At 44.3% G+C, this 25,082-nt stretch overlaps 1 protein-coding gene across 3 annotated transcripts in view; it reads left to right on the forward strand.

Moving 5' to 3' along the window:
- Positions 1-25,082, forward strand: part of LOC146199210 (uncharacterized) — a 77,272-nt gene that overhangs the window by 43,185 nt on the left and 9,005 nt on the right. For all 3 annotated transcript variants that reach the window (XM_084594685.1, XM_084594688.1, XM_084594686.1), the window contains exons 14-24: positions 9,532-9,684; positions 10,458-10,558; positions 10,657-10,896; positions 10,984-11,101; positions 14,074-14,263; positions 19,746-19,898; positions 20,724-20,948; positions 21,869-21,974; positions 23,370-23,523; positions 24,343-24,469; positions 24,580-24,646. In XM_084594685.1, the coding sequence (XP_084450811.1) occupies positions 9,532-9,684; positions 10,458-10,558; positions 10,657-10,896; positions 10,984-11,101; positions 14,074-14,263; positions 19,746-19,898; positions 20,724-20,948; positions 21,869-21,974; positions 23,370-23,523; positions 24,343-24,469; positions 24,580-24,646 (1,634 nt within the window). The remainder of the gene's footprint in view (positions 1-9,531; positions 9,685-10,457; positions 10,559-10,656; positions 10,897-10,983; positions 11,102-14,073; positions 14,264-19,745; positions 19,899-20,723; positions 20,949-21,868; positions 21,975-23,369; positions 23,524-24,342; positions 24,470-24,579; positions 24,647-25,082) is intronic.

The following is a 25,082-nucleotide window of genomic DNA, read 5'->3' on the forward strand; positions in this document are numbered from 1 at the left end:
GCGCCTGCCTTATTTCATTCCTTGCGCAACTCGGTCTATGTCACTCCAAGTAATACGGCAGAGCAGGAAGCATGCAGTGATGGCAGTGACAGCTCCTGCTAAGCACATACGAGAGCAGGCACTGCAGCTTTGTTGTCGCATCTTCACTTTGTTTTCCTTTACTTCCCTGCTCCGATACAAGCACCGGCAGTCGTATGCGTACTGTGGCGCAAAACTCAAGACATATCCAGCAAATATTTCTTCCCTAGTTGGTTTCTTATACATTTACAAACCTCTCGGAAACGTTACTTTACTTATTCCCAAATCGGTCGGCAGCACCACCAGGACACTCAGTTTAATTGAATTTTTATACACTTAGTTTCTATTCTTACCATTTATTTTTATGACAACAAAGACATTTGAAATAGTCTTCATCATCTCAGTCATAGGTCTTGACTGGAAATAAATGAGAAGCTTTATGGGCTTCAGGCGCAGTAGCTGGCAAGTAAAACGCAGTGATGTAAGTGTATACAGCGGCAATTACGTGTTGCGTGGTGTTTCTTGAGGCGGCTTTAAGACAATCGTCTTTTATTGTTACCAACCACCGCAGCACATAATTCGCTAAGTGTCAAGCACTCACATTAGTGCGTCTCACTTACTGGCGATTACGCAAAGTGCAGAAAGCGTTATCTACACGACTGCATTCTGAAGCATGTCCAATGGTCTAATGATGTGTGGAAGAGAACGTACACTTTCAAAGGAAGAATCGTCTGCTAATCGGCTATATTTCTTTCTTTGCAAATCAAATGGCCCTTCTTAAATAACCTAAAAACCATCTGTGAGACAGGAAAACACATTAGAAATATTTGTCTTTTTTAATTTTAATTTGTCTTTCTCGTGGTAGCTGGCTCCTGGTCTCGATGACTGAAACGCGGCATCATGCAGTGGCAACAATAATCGAGACAGAAACTGAGATGCGTACGTTTTATTAAAACTAAATTTGAGGGTCCTAAGGTAGCGCTAAAAATAGTTTCAGTAAGACTGGTGATATTTATCGCAGGTACCCGCAACTGCTTTGACGAGAGCCTTGATGCCGATGGTAGCATATAGTATCAGTCGATCTTTCTGGAAACATTGAGCGATATGATGAAGAACCGTAGCTAAATCATGCCAGAAACGGTGACTATGTATAGAGGTAAAAATTAAGGCGTCGGAGTTGTCTTCCATAAACATTTGGGACAAGCACATTATTCAATGGGATGTTTATCAACTCAATTTTTTCGCATATCATGGAATTCTGCTATAACAATTATTAAATCCGCAGACGTCCCTTCGGGAGGTGAGGTGAAGGGAGAAGGGGATGAAGGGAAAGGGGATGGGAAATGGGGAAGTGACAAGCAGGCTGGTCAGCTCCCTCAGTCGCGGGCTACACTGGCTTTTGCTGTTTCACAAACCAGGTGAACTGTCATTAGCTGGACGTCCAAGGCCTCACATGACAGCACCGCGTGCCTCTGCTCGTATGTGTGTACTATATGAGGCAAGTTCGATGTATTACTGTACATCCCCGGAATATGTGGAATAGATTGGGGCAGGTGCCACGCCAGGGGAAAAAAGAACTTCAGTGGGTGGGGTATGTCTTACCCATGACATGTAAGTTGGGATATGTATTAATTTGGATGAGGTGCCAGTAAAAATGATCTCGGCTGTTCCCGGTACTTGTGCAGTGGAGCTAGATATTGACTTATGTCTCTCCAGACTCGGATGCTCGAGATGATCCCCGTATAGCCTACATTGGGTAGAGAAATGCGGTTTGTGTGAGGCTGCATGGTGGTGCCCCTGCTGATTCTCGGGCTAGGTCGCCCGCCACTTTATTTCCCTCGAATTCTTGGTGTCCGGGAATCCATATGACATGGTGATCTTGCTTTTATTCGGTGGAATTCGAGAGGCTCGTATATCTTTTTTATCGACTTTTCTGCTATCGTCAAAACGTTCTTCATTCGTTTTCTATGGCAGCCAAACACCTCGGTGTGAGCGAAGTACAAGAACAAACTTTAAAAGAAAGATTTTGAAGCGAAATTTTCAGTGTGTTAGCTAGGGCGCCTTTCGCATGTGCCGCAGTTTGACCTTCAGACGACCTTGAGCCGCGTGCATAGCGGCGCGCGGTTTGCTCGCCGTCCGCTTCTTCGCACGTGTGGTGCAAGGCACTCCATTCTTCTTCGGCTGCTGCTTCGCTTGTTCTTCTACATCGCACACCTGCTTCTTCTCTGCACGCCTGGCACTGCACACCTGGCACCCTCATTGCACATGCGCGGTGCTTTTCAGCTGCTGCGCCGCATCGGGGGATATAAGACGTGGAGCAGCCGCTCGCTTTCGAGGGTGTATATATACGCTGAGAATTTCGGCGAGTCTGTAGCTGCTACGTCATGAACGAGGCATCAACGCTTAGTGCGAGCGCTCGCTACGTTCGATTACAAGCCGAACCTACTCATCTTGCCGACATCACTCGCCTTGAAGCAGCGGCACGTAGAAAAACTGAAGCTGAGAGAGATCAACGAGTGATGGAAGCTCTCGAAGAGCGAGAAGAGGGACCTGCAAAGTGACGACGCAAGGCGGCGGTGAAGGTGCGACAAGAACAACAGAGAAACAATTCCGTCTCATCCCCGACTACTACTGCTTTCGCTTTGTATATCCTGGCTGCGCCTGGAAACACTGGATCATCGCCTTCGAAACATTTACAGCAATATCGTGTCATATCCTACCATTTCCCAACGATTAAAACGGATGTTAAAAAAAAAGCTGGACTGGTTCTAGCAAAAATTACGATATGGCACGGCCTTTGCAGACCATGGTTGTTCGAAACTAAGCCCCCGAAGGAGCACAGCAGGGTTAGCAGAGCCTCTCCCAAACGCACACCCCTGAAAGAGCCGGGCGCCGGGCCGGGGGACGCTTGTACCCAATTTTACCGGTGGGTGTCCGGCGGCGGGTTTCGAACTGACCACCTCCCGCAGCATCGAGCCCTCGTCATTAAGTGTTAGTGTATTAACTAGAACCAGCGTTGCCGAACGAGCGCTAGAATCATAAAGTTTTAACATAATTGGGAGCTTCCATTGCTCACCCTTGTACGGTTTCCTGTAGCTGTTCAAAATAAGAATGCTGGTCAAAATATCCAGTACTGCCTTCGCAATCGTTATCACAAGAAAATATCTTTCAAGCATATATGCGAATATTTTATGCTCGTTGCCGGCTAGGCTGCCGCGGGGCTAAGTGGCGGCGTTTTTAAAGTTCTAAGGGTAAGCCTTGGTTGTCTGTTGCCGATTATTCTGTATGACCCGCCTATTAAAATCAAAGTTCATGTAACACTGGCGCATAATGTCAGTGTTCATAGAAAAATTCAACAGGATTTGAACCACTGGGTTAATCAAGCCTATTTGACTAAGATCAAGCTCAGCTCCAATTCATAATTGACCTTTGTTGCGCCCTTCTACTCCGCACATCGGAGCGTGTTGGAATTGAAATTGTCCACTGTGAGAAAATTTCTTCAGACAGCCGCAACTTCGCGAACGTGGCGGCTTTTAAACGAGGCCACCCATTTTGTGCTGCTACGATGTGAGTGACAAACGAGGACTTCAACGTCTGAGCGCGGCCGCGAAGGTCGGTAATTGTGGTAACGGCTGGTGGAACGCGACAGCTGCTCACCCGAGCGCATGTCTATAACACCGCAGCTAGGCAGCCTGCCTCAGGTTGTGCCACTATACAGGCAGCGCAGAAGTAAAATATGGCTTTTTCCTAAGTCAACGCAATTATCTCCTGTTGCATCCACTTGATACTGCTCTCATGCTTGCTGCTTTTGCGTATTCGACGCCAAGTTAGTCTTCTATGGCCGTGCGCACTAAACGATGAAGGGCCAACTTATTATTTTGGAACAACTGTTTGAAGTCATGTGACTGTTTGACTCAGCGACTCAGAAAGAACAATACAGAGACGACGCGTGCGTATACTTTAAGCGCATAATAAAGCCGTAAAGTTTCCAGTAATAGCATTTGAGTTCGCTTAATGGTTGCTTTGCAGCACCTTGTCCACACAAGCAAGGATGGAAACTCCATCTTCGCGGCTACAATTTAAGCCGCTCCCTTAGAGTGAGAACAAAGAGAAGCTTTCAAATGTATGTTACATTTAAAAGCTTCTCTTTAAGCAACTTTCAAAGACAGGAGCGGAGCCCTCGATTGCGATCACTTTGAAGCCCATGATTCGCAAAAGCCCATATATAACCTAACACTGTCACAGGTTGCAGCATCGAGATTCCAGCACTCGCAGCCACTGCAAAACGAACGAAAGGTTGTGCACATGCGCCCCGGAGCCCCGCTTTCTGGTCAAGTCTGGAGTTCAGTGTGTCATGTTTCAGGGTGAATTCGAGACTGTATGTCGTAAACACTCCAGCAGAAGAAGCTGATGCAAGCTTACCGCCTACAAATCGAAACAAAATTGGCCCCGCAGTATGCTAGACATACAGTGGATAAGATCGCCCCGCCACCACTTGGTTTTTATTGACGGCTATTACGTCATTTAAAAATTCTTTATGTTCTGGGAAGAACATTTTATTAAAAGTTAGAGGTCAGCCTAGAAGGTATGTCATGATGCGCACTAGCCATCTGTCCCCGTGCTTTATGTAACTACTATAATTATGTAAGTTACACCGGAACACGTGCTCTCGAACGAGGGCTCCAAAAACCACGTCACCCAATCGCAAGCTTCCCTCGTTTTCCTCATCGCAAGGGGTTCAATGGCTGCGACTTCACCTATTTTTCTGGTCTTGCTGAGGCTCATCGACTCGTGTAATAAGGGTGGCTTCGCTCTAGATAGATTAATTGAGGCACCCACGGCCGTCTTAGGCATTAATCCACGAGCCTATATCCCCACTTCCACGGCGCACTCTTTGTTTTCAACACTAGCTAGGAACATTTTATTAAGAGTTAGACCACGACCTGGCTCAACCAAACCACTGGTCTGCAAGGTTGTCACCACAACATTAATTCCTATGCGGTCTATAACACGCAAACTGAACAGCAGGCTATTACATATTGTCTCGACTCAGTTACCCTGTACATCACGCCCTGTACACGCACTCGAAAGCAGTAAAAACAACCTGCGCTCAGTACACCGGTCCGTCACCTACGCCAATCGCCTGAAGGCTTTACAAGTTACAACTTCTTGGCAGTATTCACGGTTTGAGCTCACTGCGCTCCCAAATACAGCTCTTTCCAGGCATTGCGGGTTTTCATCGCTTGGCAAGCGCACATCGCTCTGCTTGCTAGGCAAGAGCTCCTGCGCGCTCACAATGGCGGGGCACCCCGTCGCTTTTCCCTTTTCCTGCCCGTAAAGAAGCCGACCACAAAATGAAGCAACAATAAAATTGGCCTCTAAGCTGGATTGCTTGCAGCCACAGCTGACTTTCTTCTCCTGACAAGTTTGCTCACAATGAGGTCTCAGGGGATTAATCGCGGCTCTTTTCATTTTTTTTTTCTTTGCTCCAAGCATAATCTGAAGGCTGACATCATAACAGACAGATTTTCCAGCGCATGCAGTGATAGACGGACAGTACAGTCGGTGTGGAGGAAGAAAACAGTTTTATATAAGTCGTCGAAAAGGTACATAAATACTTGTCGCACAGATGGCGTGCGCAACAACTCTCATGAGACTCCAAGAAAACTGCCACCGTTGCCACAAAACAGTTGTCTATGATTATTTTTCTCCATTGCAAATGTAGCCTGAAAATCGAATTGTAGGCAAGTAGCAGACACGCCAAACATGTTAAGAATTATGAGTCCAATTTTTGCCTCTCCTTCGCCCCGCTTTCCATAACCTCCGAATGTGATATTTAAAAATATCAACATCTAGGTCGAAGGGCTCTTGTATACGCTTTTCTACGTCAGAACATGTAAAGCTCTAAGTAATCTTTTGCCAGTTTAATGAGTGTGAGCTCGCATGAGAAAAATATTTGTTTCGTCAGCAGCAGCAACAGCAGCATCAGCCGGACTATAACCACTGCAGGGCGAATGCCTCTCCCATAATCATTTATAATGAACCCGGTCCTGTACTAACTACATCCTTTTTACCCCTGCTACCTTCCTAACCTCATCCGTCCAGCTGAATTTCTGTCGCCCCCTTGCTACGCTTTCCTTCCCTTGGTATCCAGTTTGTTACCATAAGCGACCATCGATTACCCTCTCTTCGAGCTACATGTCCTGCCCATGCCCATTGCGTCTTCTTGATTTCCACTAGAATGCTTAATTCAAACTATTTCCCTGGCCCATTCTGCACGCGTCCTATATCTTAACGTTACACCTACCATTTTCCTTTCCAAGGTTTTCTGCGTTGCCCTCAGCTTAAGTTGAATCCTTTTCGTTAGCCTCCACGTTCCAGCCCCTTAGGTGAGCACTGGCAAGATGCAAATGTTATATACTTTCCTCTTGAACGATATCGGTAACCTGCTAATCATAAGATGTAAGCACTTGCCAAATGCGCTCAATCCCGATCTGATCTTCGTAGTTATTTCCCTTTCATAGTCTGGATTTGCGATCACTACCTGTCCTAAGTAGACATATTCTCCTACCACTTCCAGTGCTTCGTTGCGTACTGTAAACTGCTGTTCCTGTCCGAGGGTATTGAAAAGTACTTTAGACTTCTGCAAATTAAATGTTAGATTTACTTTTCTTCTTTTTCTGTCTAGGTCGTCGATTATAATTTGCAATACGTTTCCTGAATTACTTAGCGAGGCAATGTCATCAGCGAAGCGCAGATTGGTGTTGTATTCTCCATCAACCCTTATCCCTAACTGTTCCCATTCCAAGTCTGAATGCTTACTCTAATCGAACTGTGAATAGTACTGGGGAGATCGTGTCTCCGTGCTCAACACCATTCTTTATGGAAATTTTATTGCTTTGTTTTTAGAGAAGTATGATTTCTGTGCAGTCACTGGAAAACTATTTAGTTATACATAAATGCGTTGTGTCACCGGCATACACATCCTGCACAATTGATACGAGAACAAGGTGGTACGTTTTATCCAACGCTTTTACTGTAAGAAGTTAAGTAGAAATGCCTAAAGTTACAAAGAAGACTCCTGAGCACGGGTCGCTTTGGCTCTACATATTTTGGACGACCATCTTCTCAGTAGCACAAACAAACGCATGAATAGCGCATGCGCAAATTGTCGTTTAGATGGAAAATGTTAGAATGAAGTAAAGAAATGAAGAATGAAATGAAGAATGAAATGAAGAACGAAATGAAAAGTGAATACAAAGGACTTCGCTGCCTGGTGGCTTGAGTGGATATCGTATTTAAGTTCAATCCTTCGTTGTTTTTTTCATGGCAAAAATAGAAACGAAAGCAAAGGTATTGTGGCTGGCGGCGATTATATTTGTCCTGTTCACAGTTGGACAAATAATCATTTCCTTATAGGTGCACATGATTATCCACACTAGGAGTTGATACAACACACCGCAGGAAGGAAAAATAGAAGTGAAGGCTCATGATTCCAGAAAATGAACCCCTCAAGGGGAAAGGAAGCAGTGAAATGCCACACGATAAACAATATGTACTATCTTAAAAAATCCGCCATGCCTGGTCAGGATGGCTATTAATTTACCAGCGACATAGCACCGGAGACCGAGACAGACAGAATTCAAAAGAAAGCAGAGATCAGCTGAAGGAAATATGTTCGTAACCTGCACACTCAAAATAAACGCACGAATTAAGGGAGTGCCTGTAACAAACCTAAATTTATTGCATGGTACACTTGTCAGCACTGCTCTATAGCTCTGCGGTACAAATTCGAAGCGGCGTCCATTATACCGTGTATGCGGTTAAGAAAGCAAGGTATCCATTATTGAACATGTTCCCGTTCATAATTCTTGTTTTCAGTGGTCCTTTAGTTTATGTGCAGTATCTGTGCATGGCGCGATAATGGGATTTTGTATAATTTACTGTAAAGCATATTGTATTTAATGTTTCATCGACATTCGAAACTGAATACATCATGAAAAATCGGCAGTTTTTGTATTTGGCCATGATACTGCTCCAATATTCTTAGCACGCTTTTTTTAGATAACTGAGTTCTGACTTTGCATTTTTGAAGACGCGCATGAATGTAATATGGGAAAGCTATGAATCGAAAAGTAAGTACCAAAAGGCACTTCAGAATCGCCGAGTGAACAATGTTTAAAAATGTAACACTCTAACTTACGCCATTTGAGAGGCTCCACGTTGACATCAATATTTCAAAGCACAGATGCATTTTATTACTTCTCTAACGTTATTTGATAACTTAAGATAGCTTTTTATCATCGAACAAAATTTCTTCGATGAGGCGTTAATTATTGGCGCGAAAAATACGGATTTTCTTTTACTAGCATTCAACAGTAACCATATTGCATGAAACCGATGGGCAGGTATAGTTGATAATTATTGGCAGTTGTCCCATAGAAAAGTTTTTGGTATTAGAATATTTTTGCGGGCGAGTTGGTTCATTGCAAATCAAAATGTAAACTGCGCGAAAAAAACGCGACAATAGGCGAAGGAACACAAACAAGACAACACGGGCGGAAGTTTTTGGTGTCATTGACATTGATATTTTCCCGTTGTTTCGAGAACCCTAGAGGTTACTTGTCTATGTTAGTAGCAACAGAAGTGCAAGAAAAAAATTCTCTTGGGAGATATGTTTACTTTAATTTGGAATGCGTAATTCTCGGCACTAGAATTCTGGAATCGTTTGATAAACAGTTTTTTGCTATTTAATTCTGTGGGTACCATGCATTTTCACATTTACGAGGAGGAAATCATAACACTCAAACGGAAAAGTTCTAATAGACTCAAAAATAGTGCAAATGCACAACCTTCCGTTAGAATCTGCTACCTTGCTACTTATGCTAATACTAATTCTGTGAATTAAGCTGAATGCTTGTTGTCTATCACCGAATTGGTTAAGAAAAAAAAAAGCTTCTGAAATCAGGCGCTGATCGATTCATCCAGAAGTTTGGACAAAGCCGCCAGAACCGAAAGAGGCTGAACAGCTGGCTGGCTTTGTCGAGAAGTTTGGACATGGCCATGAGAGCTGAAATAGGTTGCCGGTCAGCGCTATGCTTTCACCTACCTAAAGAAAATCTGTTTAAAATGATTGCTTGAAAACTCTCTTAAAACGATCTGGAAACACTGCAGATTCATAATTATTTAAGATAGCATGCTAATAAGATGTAACTGAGAGACGCATTTCACTGATGTAGATGATTAGTTACTGGAACCATTAAAGGCTTATTTTGGTCGCGCAAATTATTCGTTCGCCTCCGGGAGGCGTCATTAGTGCTCCCAGGAGCGAATTTGAATTGCTTTTGTCGCCTAAAGCAGAATTCTCTTTCTATCATTTCTTATTTTCAATGAGTTCTATACTAGCCATCATGGTATACTTTCTTTAGTGGGGGCTAACACCAAACAGAAACAGAAAAAGATTACTGAGTTACTCCGTTTCTACTTGTCGTGATTGAAGGTATTCTCTTTCAGTTGATCCTCGAACACGTCATCCAACATCTTCCACTGCCTCAGCTGTCTGGTCAACTGCTGTTCCTGCGCATCAGTGTGAATATTCTGAAGGCTGGCCTCGAACTGCTGCAGGGTCAATAGCAAATAGGCCCTGTCTTCAGCGCAGGGATAAAGGTGACGTGAAGCTACTTGTAAAGTTATGCTCGTCACTTAGGTCCCCAATACCGGAAAAAAAAATGAAATGTGTAATGGATATTGCGTGACAAATTAAATCTGTAAATATTTGATAGTAACGTATGTTCCCTGTTAGTATCAGCAGAGGAAAATGGCTCAAACTATAGACTCTTCTCAGAAAATAGCAGCGCAAAAAAAAAAAAAAAAAAACAGACGGGAACAAGGACGAGATGACAAGGACGGGCGCTCCCGTCGTTGTCATCTCGCACCTTGTCCCCGTCTTTTTCGAGCTGCAATTTTCTGACAACTACGTACCAACACGCCCAACTTCCCACATTAAAAAGACTGTTTTATTATTATTTTTTTTTCAGGATTATGTAAACGTGGTCATGGAGACCCTTATGGAGTCCTTAGAGCTGGGGGAGAGAAAACCGAGCCAATATACTAAGGAGTTTTATTATATTTTGCTAACGCTCTTGTTATGTACCATTCAAAATCTATACCCATGCAAATTAAAATAGTGTTCAGTTTCCTACATCATTTTAAGCTGTTTTCTTCTCAATGAAGGGTATTTGTTTCATACCAAACGGTTATTTCACGAAGTTAATGAGCCGAAAACATACGATACATTAACTCTTCATAGAAATTTGAGATGGCTAAATACTTTACTGCCTGAGCCCGCGCATACTACTAAATTTATTTTGTTAACGAGCGAAACCTGCTCATTGTGAGTCCTATTCATTTCTTTTCTTTTCTTGTACTGGCTTGTACAGAAATGACAAGGAAGTGCAAGATGAATGGGCAGTGGTCAAAGGAAATCGACAGTAGCCGTTGTGTGTCCCAGGAGTTCAATAAATGTGTTGAAAAACTCAAAGTGAGTGAAAGATCCTAGTTGCTTCAAGCATTTTTTTTTCTTTGTGTCTCGCATTGAACTAATATTGTACTGCCTTTACGATTTTTATTTTTTATCAGAGTGGAGACTGGGGGAAGATTGCTCAGGGCTTAGAGGGTTTGAAAGGGAACGTTCAGCAGCCTGATAACGTCAGGAGCCTACCTGGTGCCATACAAAGCATACTCAGCAATTTTGATGCTCTGATCGGAAACCTAAGCGACGCCGAAAAGGCAAACGTAACACTGTATGTCACAACGACAGTCGTCGATCTTACCAGCGCGGCTATGAACAATGGACGTGTTTGGGCGCTTATACCGCAGGTAAGCCTCTTGGAGTGAAATTTTGAAGCCATTCAATATTTGCTTGTGCTCCTCAAACACGGAAATGACGTAGTATCTATACTTCAGGACGACAGACTTCGCACTGCGGCAGATTTGACGACCAAAGTCGAAAGTTTTGTTACGAAGATGATTCAATACCAACCTCATAACACTGACGGCTACACATTGGGCACTGATAAACTGAGTGAGTTATCGCCTTTTTATTTTAAACTTCTTATTTTATCGACGGACATTTTGTCAAGCGGTGAAAAGATTTTGAAGATCCACTTCTGTTGTGTAATTATCAGGTCGTAACAAAATATTTAAATGCTTCGGAGGAAAATGAAGCTGACATGGTTAAGGCTGCAGGATTACGATCGCAGAATGTTCTCTGCGTCAACAGTGTACGCCCTTTCATTCGAAGGCAATCTGTAGCAATACTGCATTGACGTTTTTCTTCGTGATCTCCGTAGCGGTGACCTCAGCTGGAAAGCGGAAGTGCATGGATTATCTTGGGCGATTATTCTCGGAGGTTTTCATTCCTTAAATGCAAGATGAGTTGTCGTTGGCACTGATGCACATTCCCCGTAAACTTCTCCAAATTTGACTTTGGTATTCATGTTCGCCCACGTTTCCAAAATAAATAAATCACTGCGCAGAATGACCTGTAGCAAAACAGATATTTGAGCTAATTTGTACATCTTAGAAACCTTTACCAGCGCTCTATAGGTAACAAAGAAGAGAAGGAAGGACAAGCGCTACTAACGACTGCAGTTTATTTTAAAAATACACAGGTAATATACTCACAAAAGACAACCACAAGCGCGCTCCCTTTCCCTCCCTCTTTTAAAGAAAAACTGATGTTAGGAATCCAGATACGAAATTCCACAGTAATGTATATTTACTGAAGGGGCGCTTGCACGCGTGTCAGTGCTCTTTCCTTTCCTGTGAACGAATTATTATTATTATTATTATTATTATTATTATTATTATTATTATTATTATTATTATTATTATTATTATTATTATTATTATTATTATTATTATTATTATTATTATTAACAAGGCGAGTGCGTTCTTTTTTATTTGACATATTAGACGCACTTGATTGTTGAGACGACAGTCGCTATAAAGTAGGGCCAAAACGAAACACAAAGACGGTTTGTGTTGACCCTAAATTACGCAGACTGTCATCTTAACAATCCAAGTGTGTCTAATATGTCAAATAAAAAAAAAACATGTACTCTTCTTTTTAATAGGGCAAAAGTTATGTTCAGACATCAAGATCAATTGACAAGTCAATTGTATGAAACCTATTACATTCACAAGAACAGCAACACCTGCGTAAGCACCCATTCAGTAAATATACATGACTGCGAAATTTCGCATCTGGATTAAACTTTAACTCCAGTTTTTTTTCTTTTTTCTTTAAGTTGAGCAGAGCGCATGTGCTTTTGGTTGTATTTTGTGAGTATATTTTTATCTGCGTATTTTTCAAATAAACTTCAGTTGTTAGTAGCGCTTGTCCTTCCTTCTCTTCTTTGTTCCCTGTCGCAGCGCTGGCAAAGTTTTCGTGCAATTACCGTGTTATGTTTTCATGCCCAGTGCTGATATACTCGACTTAAGCGTATATCATGACGTCAGCTTCGCAGAGCTGTCATCTGAACTGATCTATATAACTATGAGCAAAACAGTGGCACCTAAGCAAATTTCGGGGTCATTTCCTATAATTTCACTATACCTGTCAACCTACTTTGCATGGCATAACGTTTCATCCGGCGCCGGTGCCAAAGCTGTTATTTAGTTAGCGCAATATCATTATCATTGAAAATCAGACGTCGGCGCCGGCGTGTGCGTTGTGAGTGAAACGTTACGAGCATGGCGCTGCCAGGCGTAGCTAACAGCTGACATGGCCGCTCACAGTTGACGTGCCTGTCGTTGCGAGCTGTCAACTCTGGTCTCTCCTTTCATACGGGAGGATAATATTAGAATCAGCTTGCCAGGAGCCTTGTATTCTGAAACACACACGGTTACCCCTAGGCCACGTTGGCATATTTATGCGGCTGGGTTAAAGCGGGACTTATATGCCTGCTGGCAGCCCACGCTATCATGTCATAGCTCTGAATGCGGAGCTTAATTGTGCCCATAATTTCTCTCAGGATGTGCTGCTGTAAGGTGTATTAGCCTATTATGAAATATTGAACTGCCTCTTAAAATCCCTGGACCCTGACCTGAAGCTCCGGCTTCCACCTGGCCTACCCCGACGCGAAGAAACTTTGCTGCGCCGCCTGTGGGTCGGTGCAGCATTCACAAACTCGTATTCTTTTGTGATAGGTGTGGCAAACAGCCCTGCATGTAGAAACTGCGGGTGCGACGAGTCTATAGGCCACATTCTTTTGGAGTGCCCCATATACAGTGAGGATAGACAGTGTCTATGTGCCGTGCGCTGGAGCATCTAGATGGACGCCCATTGACTGAAATTAAGATTTTAAGTCCCTGGCCACGGCGATCGTCTGCGGTGAAGGCCTTTCGGGCACTGCTGCGCTTTATGAAAAGCACAGGCCTAATCAAAACACTATGATTTTGCTGTTATGTTACGTGATATGACTGTGACGTGATGTGATGTGACATGTCTGTAATGTGACTGCACTAACTTCACCCATCCCTCTCTCACAACTTTTATATCCACTCACCCCTTTCCCCCATTGCAGGGTAGCAAACCGGTTTCTCTTACGGGTTAACCTCCCTGCCTTTCCTCCTCATCTTCCTCCTCCTCCTCCTGACAAATGTTTGAGTCTTCTCAATAATGTAATAAAAAGGTTTCCAAATGTTTTCGTCGGAGGAGATATTTTACCTGATATGTGCGCGGCCATCCGCTTATAGTGTAGGCACGTATACGCCATGCGTTCTGTATCTGCAAACTAACCAACAGATTCATGCAAGGGTGCAAAGCTGTCATGGCATCTAAATTTTACCAGGTGTGATAGTCCTACTAATGTAGCTTTTGTACAATACTTTGCTAATCGAACTTCCTCATAGGCTGTAGTGTGTTCAAATGTGGGCATCCTGTACTCGGCGTGTATCGCGTGAACCAGTAGGGCAGCTAATCTGAAACACTTGTTTAACGCTTTAGTTACGGTAGTCATATAAAAGTTGCCTCTCTTACTCTTTCCATAGTCATCACCGTGAAGCCAGTGACGGAAGAAAGTTTGGGTAACTCCACCACGTTTGGAGACCCCTCATCTACTGCCGTTCAGCTTCCTCCTAACTTCCTGCCGAATGGAGCCAAGAATGCAAGCGTAATATTCTCAGAAAACTCACTCGTAAAGGAGATATTCAGCTGCCCTGTCGGCCCTTCATGGAAAAAGTAAGTACGCAAGAAGAGAGCCACTGACCTCCTTGCAAACTGCTATCTCCGCCACGTGCAAACCAGTTCTTTACCGGTTAACTTCCCTGCCTTTCCTTCTCATCTTCCTCCTCCTCCTCCTCCTCCTCCGCCGCCACCGTGGACTACTCAGGGCCTCACGCGCAGGTCTTTAGACGAATAATTAAAACAGTGTTTTCTTTAAAGTTATACAAAAAAGGTATTCGCTTTATTGCGGTACTTTCCGCCTGCGACAGGTAATTTCGAGGAATAATGAAGCGTGGTGGCCTCGGTGCTGTGTTTCCTGGCACCCTAATTAGGGCTAAGAATGAATCACAGCGATAGTCCGCTTGCAATATATATATATATATATATATATATATATATATATATATATATATATATATATATATATATATATATATATATATATATAATCGTCATCATCATCAGTCTGACTATGCCCACTGCAGAGCGAAGGCCTCTCTCATATTTCTCCAATTAACCCGTTTTTGTGCTAGCTCCATCCACTTGACCCCTGCGAACTTCTTAACCTCATGGGACCAGTTAGCGATAAGGGTAGATGGAGAATACTTCAGTAACCTGTGATTTGCTGATGACATTGACTTGCTAAGCAACTCAGGAGATGAACTGCAAAGAATGATTGGTGACCTAAACAGGAAAAGTAGAAAGGTAGGCTTAAACATCAATTTGCAGAAGACTAAGGTTATGTTCAACAGCCTCGGGAAGGAACAGCAGTTTACGTTAGGTAGCGAAGCACTGGAAGTAGTAGGCGAATATATATATATATATATATATATATTGAAAGGTGGAGGTCAGGATTTCCTGCCGTCCTGGAGCTTCGAAGCCGCACACTCCCGACAACAGCTATGACCGATGCTACCACTCCTAGTTCAACCGCCTCCTCGTCCCCCGTCTTCTGCGCTGGAGCTTTGCGCCAACGGGACCCTCCTATCTTCAGCGGAACCGGCGACCAAGACGTGGAAGATTGGCTGTCATCATATGAGCGGGTCAATACGCACAACAAATGGAGCGACGGTCTCAAATTAAATAACGTGATATTCTACCTGACGGACGTTGCCAACCTGTGGTTCCGCAACCACGAGGCCGATATCTCCTCGTGGTCTGCTTTCAAGACTACTTTTTCCGATATCTTCGGAAGGCCTGCAGTGCACAAGCTGCGCGCTGAGCAACGCTTGCGCCGCCGTGCACAGCTACCCGGCGAAAATTTTACGAGTTATATTGAAGATGTTGTAGACCTGTGCAAGCGCGTGGACTCTTCAATGACAGAACAAGCCAAGATTGGTCATATTTTACAAGGAATCGACGATGACGCGTGCCAGATGCTTCTGGCCAGAAACCCAGCAACCGTGGTCGACGTCATCAATGCATGCCAAAACTTTGAGGAATTACGCAAGCGCCGTCAAATCACTCGTTCTTCGCTCTCACACCAGGAGCCTCTTGCAGCTTTAACAGCTGACGCAGAACAGTCCCCCTTGCTGCAACAAATCAAGCAGTTCGTTCGAGAAGAAGTTGCCCGTCAACTGTCCCTCGTTACCCATCGTCCTGACGCTTCCTCTCCTTTGGCGCCAAAGGGTCAGCAAGTCATCCGCGAACAAGTCGCAGAAGCACTTCCCACGCTTCCTGAAGCTCCTGCCGTCGCTCCGTTGACATACGTCGGAGCACCACTGCAATATAGCCAACCATCTGTCCCAGCCCCTTTGACCTACGGGGCAGTGGCTGCGCGGCCTCCGCCTGAGCCGTTACCACCCGTGCAGCCTCTCCTACGCCATGCACCGCTTCCTCAAACGGCTCCGCTTCATCCTGCGACTCCGCGCTATTACAACCCGTGGCGCACTTTTGACAATCGCCCAGTTTGTTACTACTGTGGTTGCCCTGGACACGTGGCCCGTCGGTGCCGTCGCCGCATGGCTGCGCGTCCCGAGCCTGCGTCTTCGGAGTACTCCCCACCGCTGCTTCATTCTGCTCCGTCTTCGCCTGCATACGCCACCGAACAGCGTTCGTACACGACCAATCGTTCTCCTTCTCCACGTCGCAGGTCACTGTCACCAATGCGCCGGCGACCACCCCCTGCTGATGAGGGAAACTAAGTTCCGCGGTTCATGAGGCGAGAACTGCGTGCTCTGCGAAAAGCTCAAGGCCTCATATTTTGCCCACGAACGTTATAGTAATCTCCATCGATGGTCTGTCTGTACAAGCGCTGGTCGATACAGGTGCTGCAGTGTCTGTGATTCATGAGCGACTTTGCCGACGATTACGAAAAGTTACAACGCCATTTAACGGTTTCTCGCTCCGCACTGCCAGCGAAGAGAGGATTGCACCTTTAGCAGCATGTACAGCCCGTGTCGTCATTGAAGGTCTTTTATACAGTGTAGAGTTCGTAGTTTTGTCGTCTTGTTCTTACGATGTGATCCTTGGATGGGACTTCTTGTCTAAAAATAACGCCGTGATCGATTGCGCCCGAGCTGAAGTGGAATTTTCTGCACTGTGCGACGTACTGCACGACGACAACCGTTCAGACTGTCCTCAAAAGCTCACCATCGCTGAAGATGTCGACGTAGCTCCAGAAGCTTGTGCCCTTGTGCCTCTTTCGTGTCCTGCCGTGTCAGCCGTTAGTGTTCTATTTACGCCGTCTGCATCCTTCATCCACCGCAAGCACCTGCCGCTGCCGTCTGCTGTTCTCGATGTTCACGGTGGCTTCACGAAGCTACTCTTCTACAATCCGTCTCCGCGCCCGATTACTTTACTACGTGGGGAATCTCCCGGTTCTATTGAACCAGCCCACCTTCTCTCTGACCTGGATGCCTCCGAGACCAACCGTGGTAACTACATCGATGCTCTGCAGTCCGATCCGACGCCTGATTCGTTGCCAGACTACTTCTTCCGAACCGCCATCGATGACGCCCTTCCTTCCACCTACCGGACGCAGCTTGTGGCCCTTTTACAGACGTTTCGCTCCGCGTTCGACGCCGCCCACACACCTCTCGGCCGCACTTCCACAGTCGCGCATCACATTCAGATCGGCTCTAACACGCCTTTTCGACAGCGCCCCTGTCGTGTGTCAGCGGCAGAGCGTCGCGTGATCAATGAGCAAGTTGAGGACATGCTAAAACGTGGTGTGATCAGTCCATCTCAAAGCCCCTGGTCTTCACCAGTGGTGCTAGTAAAGAAAAAAGATGGCTCAGTTCGCTTTTGTGTTGATTAGCGGCGCCTGAACAAAATTACCCACAAGGACAATTACCCCCTGCCGCGTATAGACGACGCTCTTGATTGCCTCCAAGGTGCCGAGTACTTTTCGTCTCTTGATTTACGTTCCGGTTACTGGCAAGTACCAATGGCCGCCTGTGACAGAAGACCGCATTTGTGACCCCGGATGGCCTCTATGAATTTAATGTAATGCCCTTCGGTTTGCGCAACGCGCCCGCCACATTCGAAAGGATGATGGATAACATCTTGCGGAAGTTCAAGTGGCACATCTGCCTCTGCTACCTGGACGACATTGTTGTCTTTTCTACCGACTTCGCCACGCACCTAGAGCGCAGCTGCACTTCGTCGTTCTTCTCCTCGTCTTCGTGATATCCTCGCCTAGTTCATCCTCGTCTTCATAATATCTTCGCAGAGTTCACTACAATATATATATATATATATATATATATATATATATATATATATATTGTTATATTGGTTCGAATAGACATTGCGTTTTATGGTGCAAAATTAACGTGCGCTGACATCGCACAGCACACGGACGCCACTTCGTTTCGATGGAGGCGAAACGAAGTGGCGTCCGTGTGCTGTGCGATGTCAGCGCACGTTAAAGATCCCCAGGTGGTCGAAATTACTTCGTAGCCCTCCACTACGGCTCCCCTTTTTCTCTATCCACTTTCACTCCCACCTTCATCCCTTCCCTTACGCCGTGGTTCAGGTGTCCACAGAGCAAGTGTGACAGATACTGCGCCTTTCCCTTCCTATGAACCAACCAGCCAACCATGGTGCAAAATTAACTGATGGTTTCTGCCATAATTTCAAATTCTGCACCGCTTGATACATTTAAGTGGTGTACTCAAAATTACAGCGGTTCAAAATGCCCCAGCGCTCTTAAAGAGAGATTTAAAACCTCACTTTAAACCCCACTTCTACTACCACTATCTACTTCAATGGTAGTTCGCTATACACACTGTTAAAATTGGTGTCGTTCGGAACGCCAGTCAGCAGGGATGGTTGTATAAAAATAAATTACAGACGCACAAAACGGACTCACAGTTGCTGCGGTGGAAACGTTGACTTGCTTTGGTGTTTATTCAACGAGTGCTCAACGTAAATTGAGTGTATGGGCTCTGAACAAAGTGGTGCGTAGCATGCGCGTGAAACAAGCTATATATTGTTTGGAATCATGTGGTGCAACTCATACTGGTTAAAAATTCTGCCTAGTTAGCTAATTACACACGTAAAACTGCGCTAGCTCCGAGGTAGATAATTTGAGTGTGAAGTATTTTGGTTTAGTTGCAGCGGTGATCCAGTAACAACCAAATAAGTATTTTTTTTTTCGTCTGGGACGAATTTTGTTTTTAGCGTTTAAAGAACACCCGCGCTGGTATTGTGGAGAATAGTTTTGAACACCGTGGTTTTGAACGATGCATGTGCGCTATTTCAGAGTGAACTGTATTTTTTTCCTTTTCTGGAGTTTAAAGATACCCCGCTGCGGTATTGTGGAGTCTAGTTTTGTTAGAAATATATGTATTGGCTGCACCAGAGTGGCCAACACTGCCTTCAGTGTAATAAAATATTCGCGGAACATAAATAAAAACGAATCCTGCATTTAAACACGTGAGAGGAGATAGAGATTTGATGATAGAGATTAAAAAGTCCTTCTCCAATGGCTTTTGGCACCATGCCTAGCTCTAGTCGGAGACAGCGGCGCGAACTTTCATGGATTTGAGATGAAGCTCCTGAAGCACTTCAGACTGATGCTGACAGTGGCGTCGGCTGGCCACTTCGGCATGTTCATCGTGTTGTGTGTCTTTCACATCTGGTGAGCTCTCTTCAAATTCTGGTAAAATGGCCGTGCAAATCTGCGTTGCGCTAGAATACTGATGCCACGGTTCCTGAACTCTTTTCAAACATAAAGAAACACGATCGGGCCTAAATTGAATGTTTCACAATTGTCATAATTATGGTTTAATATCTGGTTGAGCAGATTTTAGAAAGTAATCATCTGAAATTGTCATATTACGGAGAACGCTATCTCATTTGGTTCAAGTACCGCTAGAGCCGTAGTAGTTTGTTTTTTTTATTGCCCTGGTTCAAGTAATGTGAAACGCTCTTTATGCTCAGTTGTTTTCTATGAATTGCTGCCCGGCTACAGTGTATTTTGTGACTTGCTACCCACATTAGAATACTGCGTGCTTGCTTCGCTTTAATAGTGAATTCTCTCCCCGTGCAGGTCTCTCAGTTCCCGCATTCCAGTCACATCGTTTCTCACTGCTTCGGTTGTGGTGGACGGCAATCGTACTGCTAGTATCAACGGCAATGTGACACTTTCCTTCGACTACAAATGTCATGCCTTAAAGCCCAGCTGCTCTTTCATTGACACAATGTAAGCTACGCGGTAACATTTTAAAACATTTATTGGCTGCCTAAATACTTGTTCCCTTATTGTTAGACATTTTTGTCCAGAGAGTGTTGTTCACGTTAGTTTATTTTTTTTTCAATTTTTTTTTATTCAGGTTTCCCTTAAAGGCCCTCCAAAGGGGGGTATTACATAGAGTGGGTGGGGGGGGGGGGGGATACAATTGTAAAAAAACACAATGCAATTATCAACAATTACAATAAGAACCATTAAATATAACATCAAAAGAGGAAAGAAAAACAACACCAAAATATTCTACACATTTCCGTCACAGCGAAGTAGCTCTTGGAATTTTTTTATGCTAGTTTCTGTAGCGATGTGCGATGGCAAGTTTATTTATTCAGGTTACCCCTAAAGGCCCCATGGTAATTCATGGTAAAGTATGGTAATTCCTACAAACTATAAGTCTTTGCAGTTTAACTCTCATTTTTTATGCCAGTTATGTGCCGAGCATCCACTTCTGTAAGTTCACCGTAATCAATGCATGATGTGCTGGCTGCCGCTGTTTCCGATATAAAGTGCTTCAGTACCTGAATGATTCCAGAGATTTTTATTTGCATATTAGTAATGACGAGGACTAGCAGAAGATCAAAGCAATAGAAAAATGAAGTGAAGGCCTCCTTGTTCTCATGAGCATTATACATTTTAACTTAATGAACGCATTCAGTGAAACACAGCTACACAATAATTCCATCGATGCCTGCATCACCTTTCACTCTCCTACTATGTGCCTCGGCGAAACAATGTGCATTGCTTGGTTCGCCTTATCTTGATCCAATTGCCGATTTGCAGGAACGGCAGTGGCAACGACTGGAGCAGCAAAGGTTGTACCCTAGTGAACGACACCAAAGACAAGATCATATGCTCTTGTGATCACCTGACAATCTTTGCCATCCTCATGAGTCCCGTGGACATCGCCGATTCTGATATCATTCCACTCGAGTGGATCACTAAAATTGGATGCGGCATCTCAATCGTCTGCCTCATTGCCTGCATCATCATATTCTCTGTGTACAGGTAAAGACGCCCTGCTCGCTCAGTTCATCCCCAAAGTGTGGCTAGTTTTATCGCAGCTTCTGCTATTTGTAAATTGCATGGGGCTATAGGGGTACGCCACTGATACTTCAATATGACTGCCCGAGATACATCACGCAGCCGTCGCAATTTTCCTTGTGTTGCGCTGCATGACCGGAGATGCATTAAAATGCTCGTTTAATTTCCACTCCCCCAGATTTGCAGCGTCCTAGTTTAGATTAAATGAGACGAGCGTGTGCTCTCTCTCAGCAGTACAATTTGTTTTCAATGTGGTCCATAGTGCATGCTGCGGCGAAAGACACGTACTGGATATTGTCTCTCACCGCACAATTAAAGTCTCTATGCAAATTTTCCAGTGGGGATCAAAACCGCCAGGTCTCGAAAACATGAATCCGTGGAAAGAAACGCGCGAACTTGCACGATGGGAAGTAGCGGTCAGAAGCACTACCCTAGCGTATATATTGTTCGACTTTCGAAGGCACAGGTAGACAAATTACGATAGAATTGGAAAACACCGGCGCTCCCGCTGTAATACAAACAATCGGATTCACACTTGATTCTTTTTTTTTGAAGTGTTCGGTTCGCTCTCGAGATTCTGTTACTTGACTTTTGTGTCGTGTGCTTCGTATGTCTTTTTTTCTTTCTTTTTTTTTATGGCGCATAAGCAACTAAAGCTATCGTACGCTAAGAGTTGCTTGACCTTTGAATGATCATTTATTCAGCAGCAGATATAATCTGTTTTTGCAGAATTCGGTTTAGACCAAGTTATTCACAAGCGCTAACATATAAAAACGGAGAAAATCGTCATTCAAGGCAACAAGATGCGCGAATACATGTACTACGTGGCCGGCATACTAGTCGTATTCTTATGACAAATGCGTTCGTTTCTCTCTCCATATCAGGCAACTCAGAGGCATAAGGAATACCATTCATCGAAATCTATGTTTGTGTCTCCTCATCGCTGAAATTCTCCTCTTGGCCGGAATGGAGAGAAATGACCAAAGTCGCGTAAGTTTCCAGCCGTTTCTGTCCCTTCTACTAGCCAAATAAGTACTTAACAAAAAAATATGCAGTAATTATAGATTTATTTTTAAGGAAGTTAGTGTTTGAAAGTGCCAGTTTTCGTTTGTCATGTACCTTAAACAACTAAGCCAGACGTTAGGTATATGCCGAAGCTGTAGCAGACCCTGCAACCGCCACTCTCTGAGCGAACACCTCGGCTCGCATCGCTACTAACGAGGGCGCCCTGCAGCTCAGTCGGTGCTCGGGTCGCCGCCTCAGCGAAATGCCTCTCCTTAGCCGCTTGATTTCGTACGCGCTCAGCCGCAAGTCTCGCTTCATGCTGTTCCTCGGGCTCAGAAGCTACACGTCTTCGTGTCGCAGCGTCTTCTCGTTGGTCATGTGCTTCAGTTGTCGCCCATTGCTATGGCAACCGCATTGTTGTGATGACAGTGTTATAACAACGACGCTGTTGTTATCGCAACTAGGTGACACGAGATCAAATTTCGTTCTTCGGTTCAGACGGCCGTCTGAATGCTTTCGCACTGAATTCAGATGCGTAAGAGTACGGATAAAGACCAAAACAATTCTGCTTCAAATATCGTTGTACCTAGAAATGAATTGCTTTTTTTTTTAATAAACTCTAAGTCGAATCGCTTGTAGTAAACTTCGCAGTTAAAGCGAATGGCTTGCTGTAAAAACATTGCAAAAGTTTTCTGTAGTGAAGTTCCAAGGTGGTAGGAAAATGTTAGGTGACGAATAGTACCAAAAAAAAAAGGGCTTTGTAATACTTGTAGGTTCGTTCTTCAGCTATGACGTGTGATGACGTTAATATTTATGGGTTTCTTCAAATGTGCATAACGACCAAATGATGTGAAATGTGCACCAATGAGTGTTTTGAGCAGCACGCCTTGCAAGCATCGCTATCGTCCCACGCCGCTGACAGCCCGTTGCCATAGTAGCAGCTCTCCAAGCTTTTCAAGTTACAGATCACATTACTATTTGGGTAGATTCTGTTCCTTCCTTTGTATTACAGCGGAAATCGCGAAGGTTGAGGTGAGCTTAGCGTCTATGCTAAGCGTGCGGATACGAGCAGAGACGGATCAAGATATTACTCGTTTCAGCAATGCATTGCTCCAATTATACGCATCATAGGTGACATTTACGGTGCGCTTTCATTTTAATAATGCGGACGCCATCAGAGCTGCGGTTATTCAGCCGCAGCAAGTATTATTTTCCACTCCTGCGGGGCTTGAGCTCTGCAGGCGCAAAGTAGCGAGCACGGCCGTGCACAAAAGTCTGCAGAACACTTTTCCTGTTCTAGATCCGGCTGTTATTTTAAACAGGAACTTCTGCTACTGTGAGTAATACTTTTTTGTATACGTGATGCGTGTTGCGCTACAGGTTTCCTGCATCGCGGTGGCGTTCTGCCTGCACTATTTTTTCCTGGCTGCTTTCGCGTGGATGGCGCTCGAAGGATGCCACATCATCGTCCTCCTCTGGAAAGTGTTCAACCAGAAGCGCACTTACTACGAGAGGTACTACTTCGCCGGATACGGTGAGCGCCGGTGGAACGGTTCACGTGCTCGGAGTACAAAAGGTTACTTCGGGGGAGCTGTATAGATATGATCTTCCCTTCCAGCACACAGAGAACACAGCATAGATCAAACTGTTACCCAGAGTCTGTGAGGCATTCAAGCGAATTCATCTGCCTTGGGGGGACAATTTTCAGGCATGAAGCACGCATAGGCACTACATTTGCTGGATCATTGGTCGCTGTTTACATTAATGTGCCAAGTTCTTGCGCTCTATCGCAAAAATATGCCTCATAAAATCCGAATTGTGTTTAGAAGAAGTACCGAAACACATCCGACTTTATCTAACCAAATGGGCTCAGTCAACGTAAAGTCTGAAGTTTCTTAACTGGCAGAGAATGTGCAGGGTAATCGAGATCTTAAATGCTGAGAACGCTGTCATGGCTTCCTACATTTTTGCTTGAGCTTTAAAAGTCGTTTGAAAAAAATCGGACACTGTATTCTCGCCAGTAAACAAGAGAACGAGTCCAGTTCATCCGAGGCAGCAAGAGGTGGTCTAATTTATTCGAGAAAATCGGTCCAGACCTTCTATACATTGGCAACAGTAATGGAAGTGTGCAATGACATCTACAAATATAGTGCTAATAATGACTTGTTTTGTGATACCGGCACACTAACTTACCCTACCTACTCGTCTGCTACGTAGTGTATGGCACGGCTCTTCAACGTCCATCCAAGAAAACCAAGGTGTTTATTATGAAGTGTTAAGTGGCGTTGTGTTCCCTAGAATTTTGCCCTTCTAACTACATTTAACTGGAAAAAACCTTCGATTTTCCTCGCAGGCATTCCACTTATAATCGCAGGCATCACACTTGCTTGTCGTCACGAATACTATGCCCCAGAAAAAAACAGCATGAGCAACTCAACTGACGCCATGACGCTTGAGGAAGAGGAGCCAAAAATAGAGTTGTAAGTATTAATGTGGCGGTGTCTGTCAAATATATCAAGAAAGTGCGTCTTTCTTTTTTTCCGCAAATCATTTTGTAGGCAAAATAATAATTTTCTGCCTTCTCCAACAGTTGTTGGCTTCCCATTAATAAGGGCGTCCGGTACAGCTTTATCGGACCTGTTGCAGCGGTTATAGCCGTGAGTATACAATACGTTCTATAATCCCTTTTCTGTAGATATTGCTCCCTTAAGTTGTTAACAGGATACTCTATTTATGCAATTTAAATGACAGAAATAAGTCTGAAACCTCTTTAGGAAAATTCTACTAAAAGGAAGACTGTGGCCGGTCCTTAGTTTGCAATCAAAGCTTTCTTACGCCTTAGATCGAGAGACAGGAGCATATACCTGCATTCGTATGTCTTGGTGACTTGAGCCAGCCATTGCCTGCACAGGTTAGAAATACTGCTATCTACAGCTGGGCCATTTCTGTCATCCTGGTTTGTATTTGATAACAATATACTCACAGACATAATTGAAGAATCGATAGAATAAATAACGCAAAACTCATTAACATGCATCAGTCGAAGCAGGCCTGAGCAGGTATAAAACACAGCTGAAACAAGGACATTTTTAA

Source organism: Amblyomma maculatum, chromosome 2, assembly GCF_055883805.1.
Source record: "Amblyomma maculatum isolate TAMU_Amacu chromosome 2, ASM5588380v1, whole genome shotgun sequence".
Taxonomy (NCBI): Eukaryota; Metazoa; Arthropoda; class Arachnida; order Ixodida; family Ixodidae; genus Amblyomma; species Amblyomma maculatum.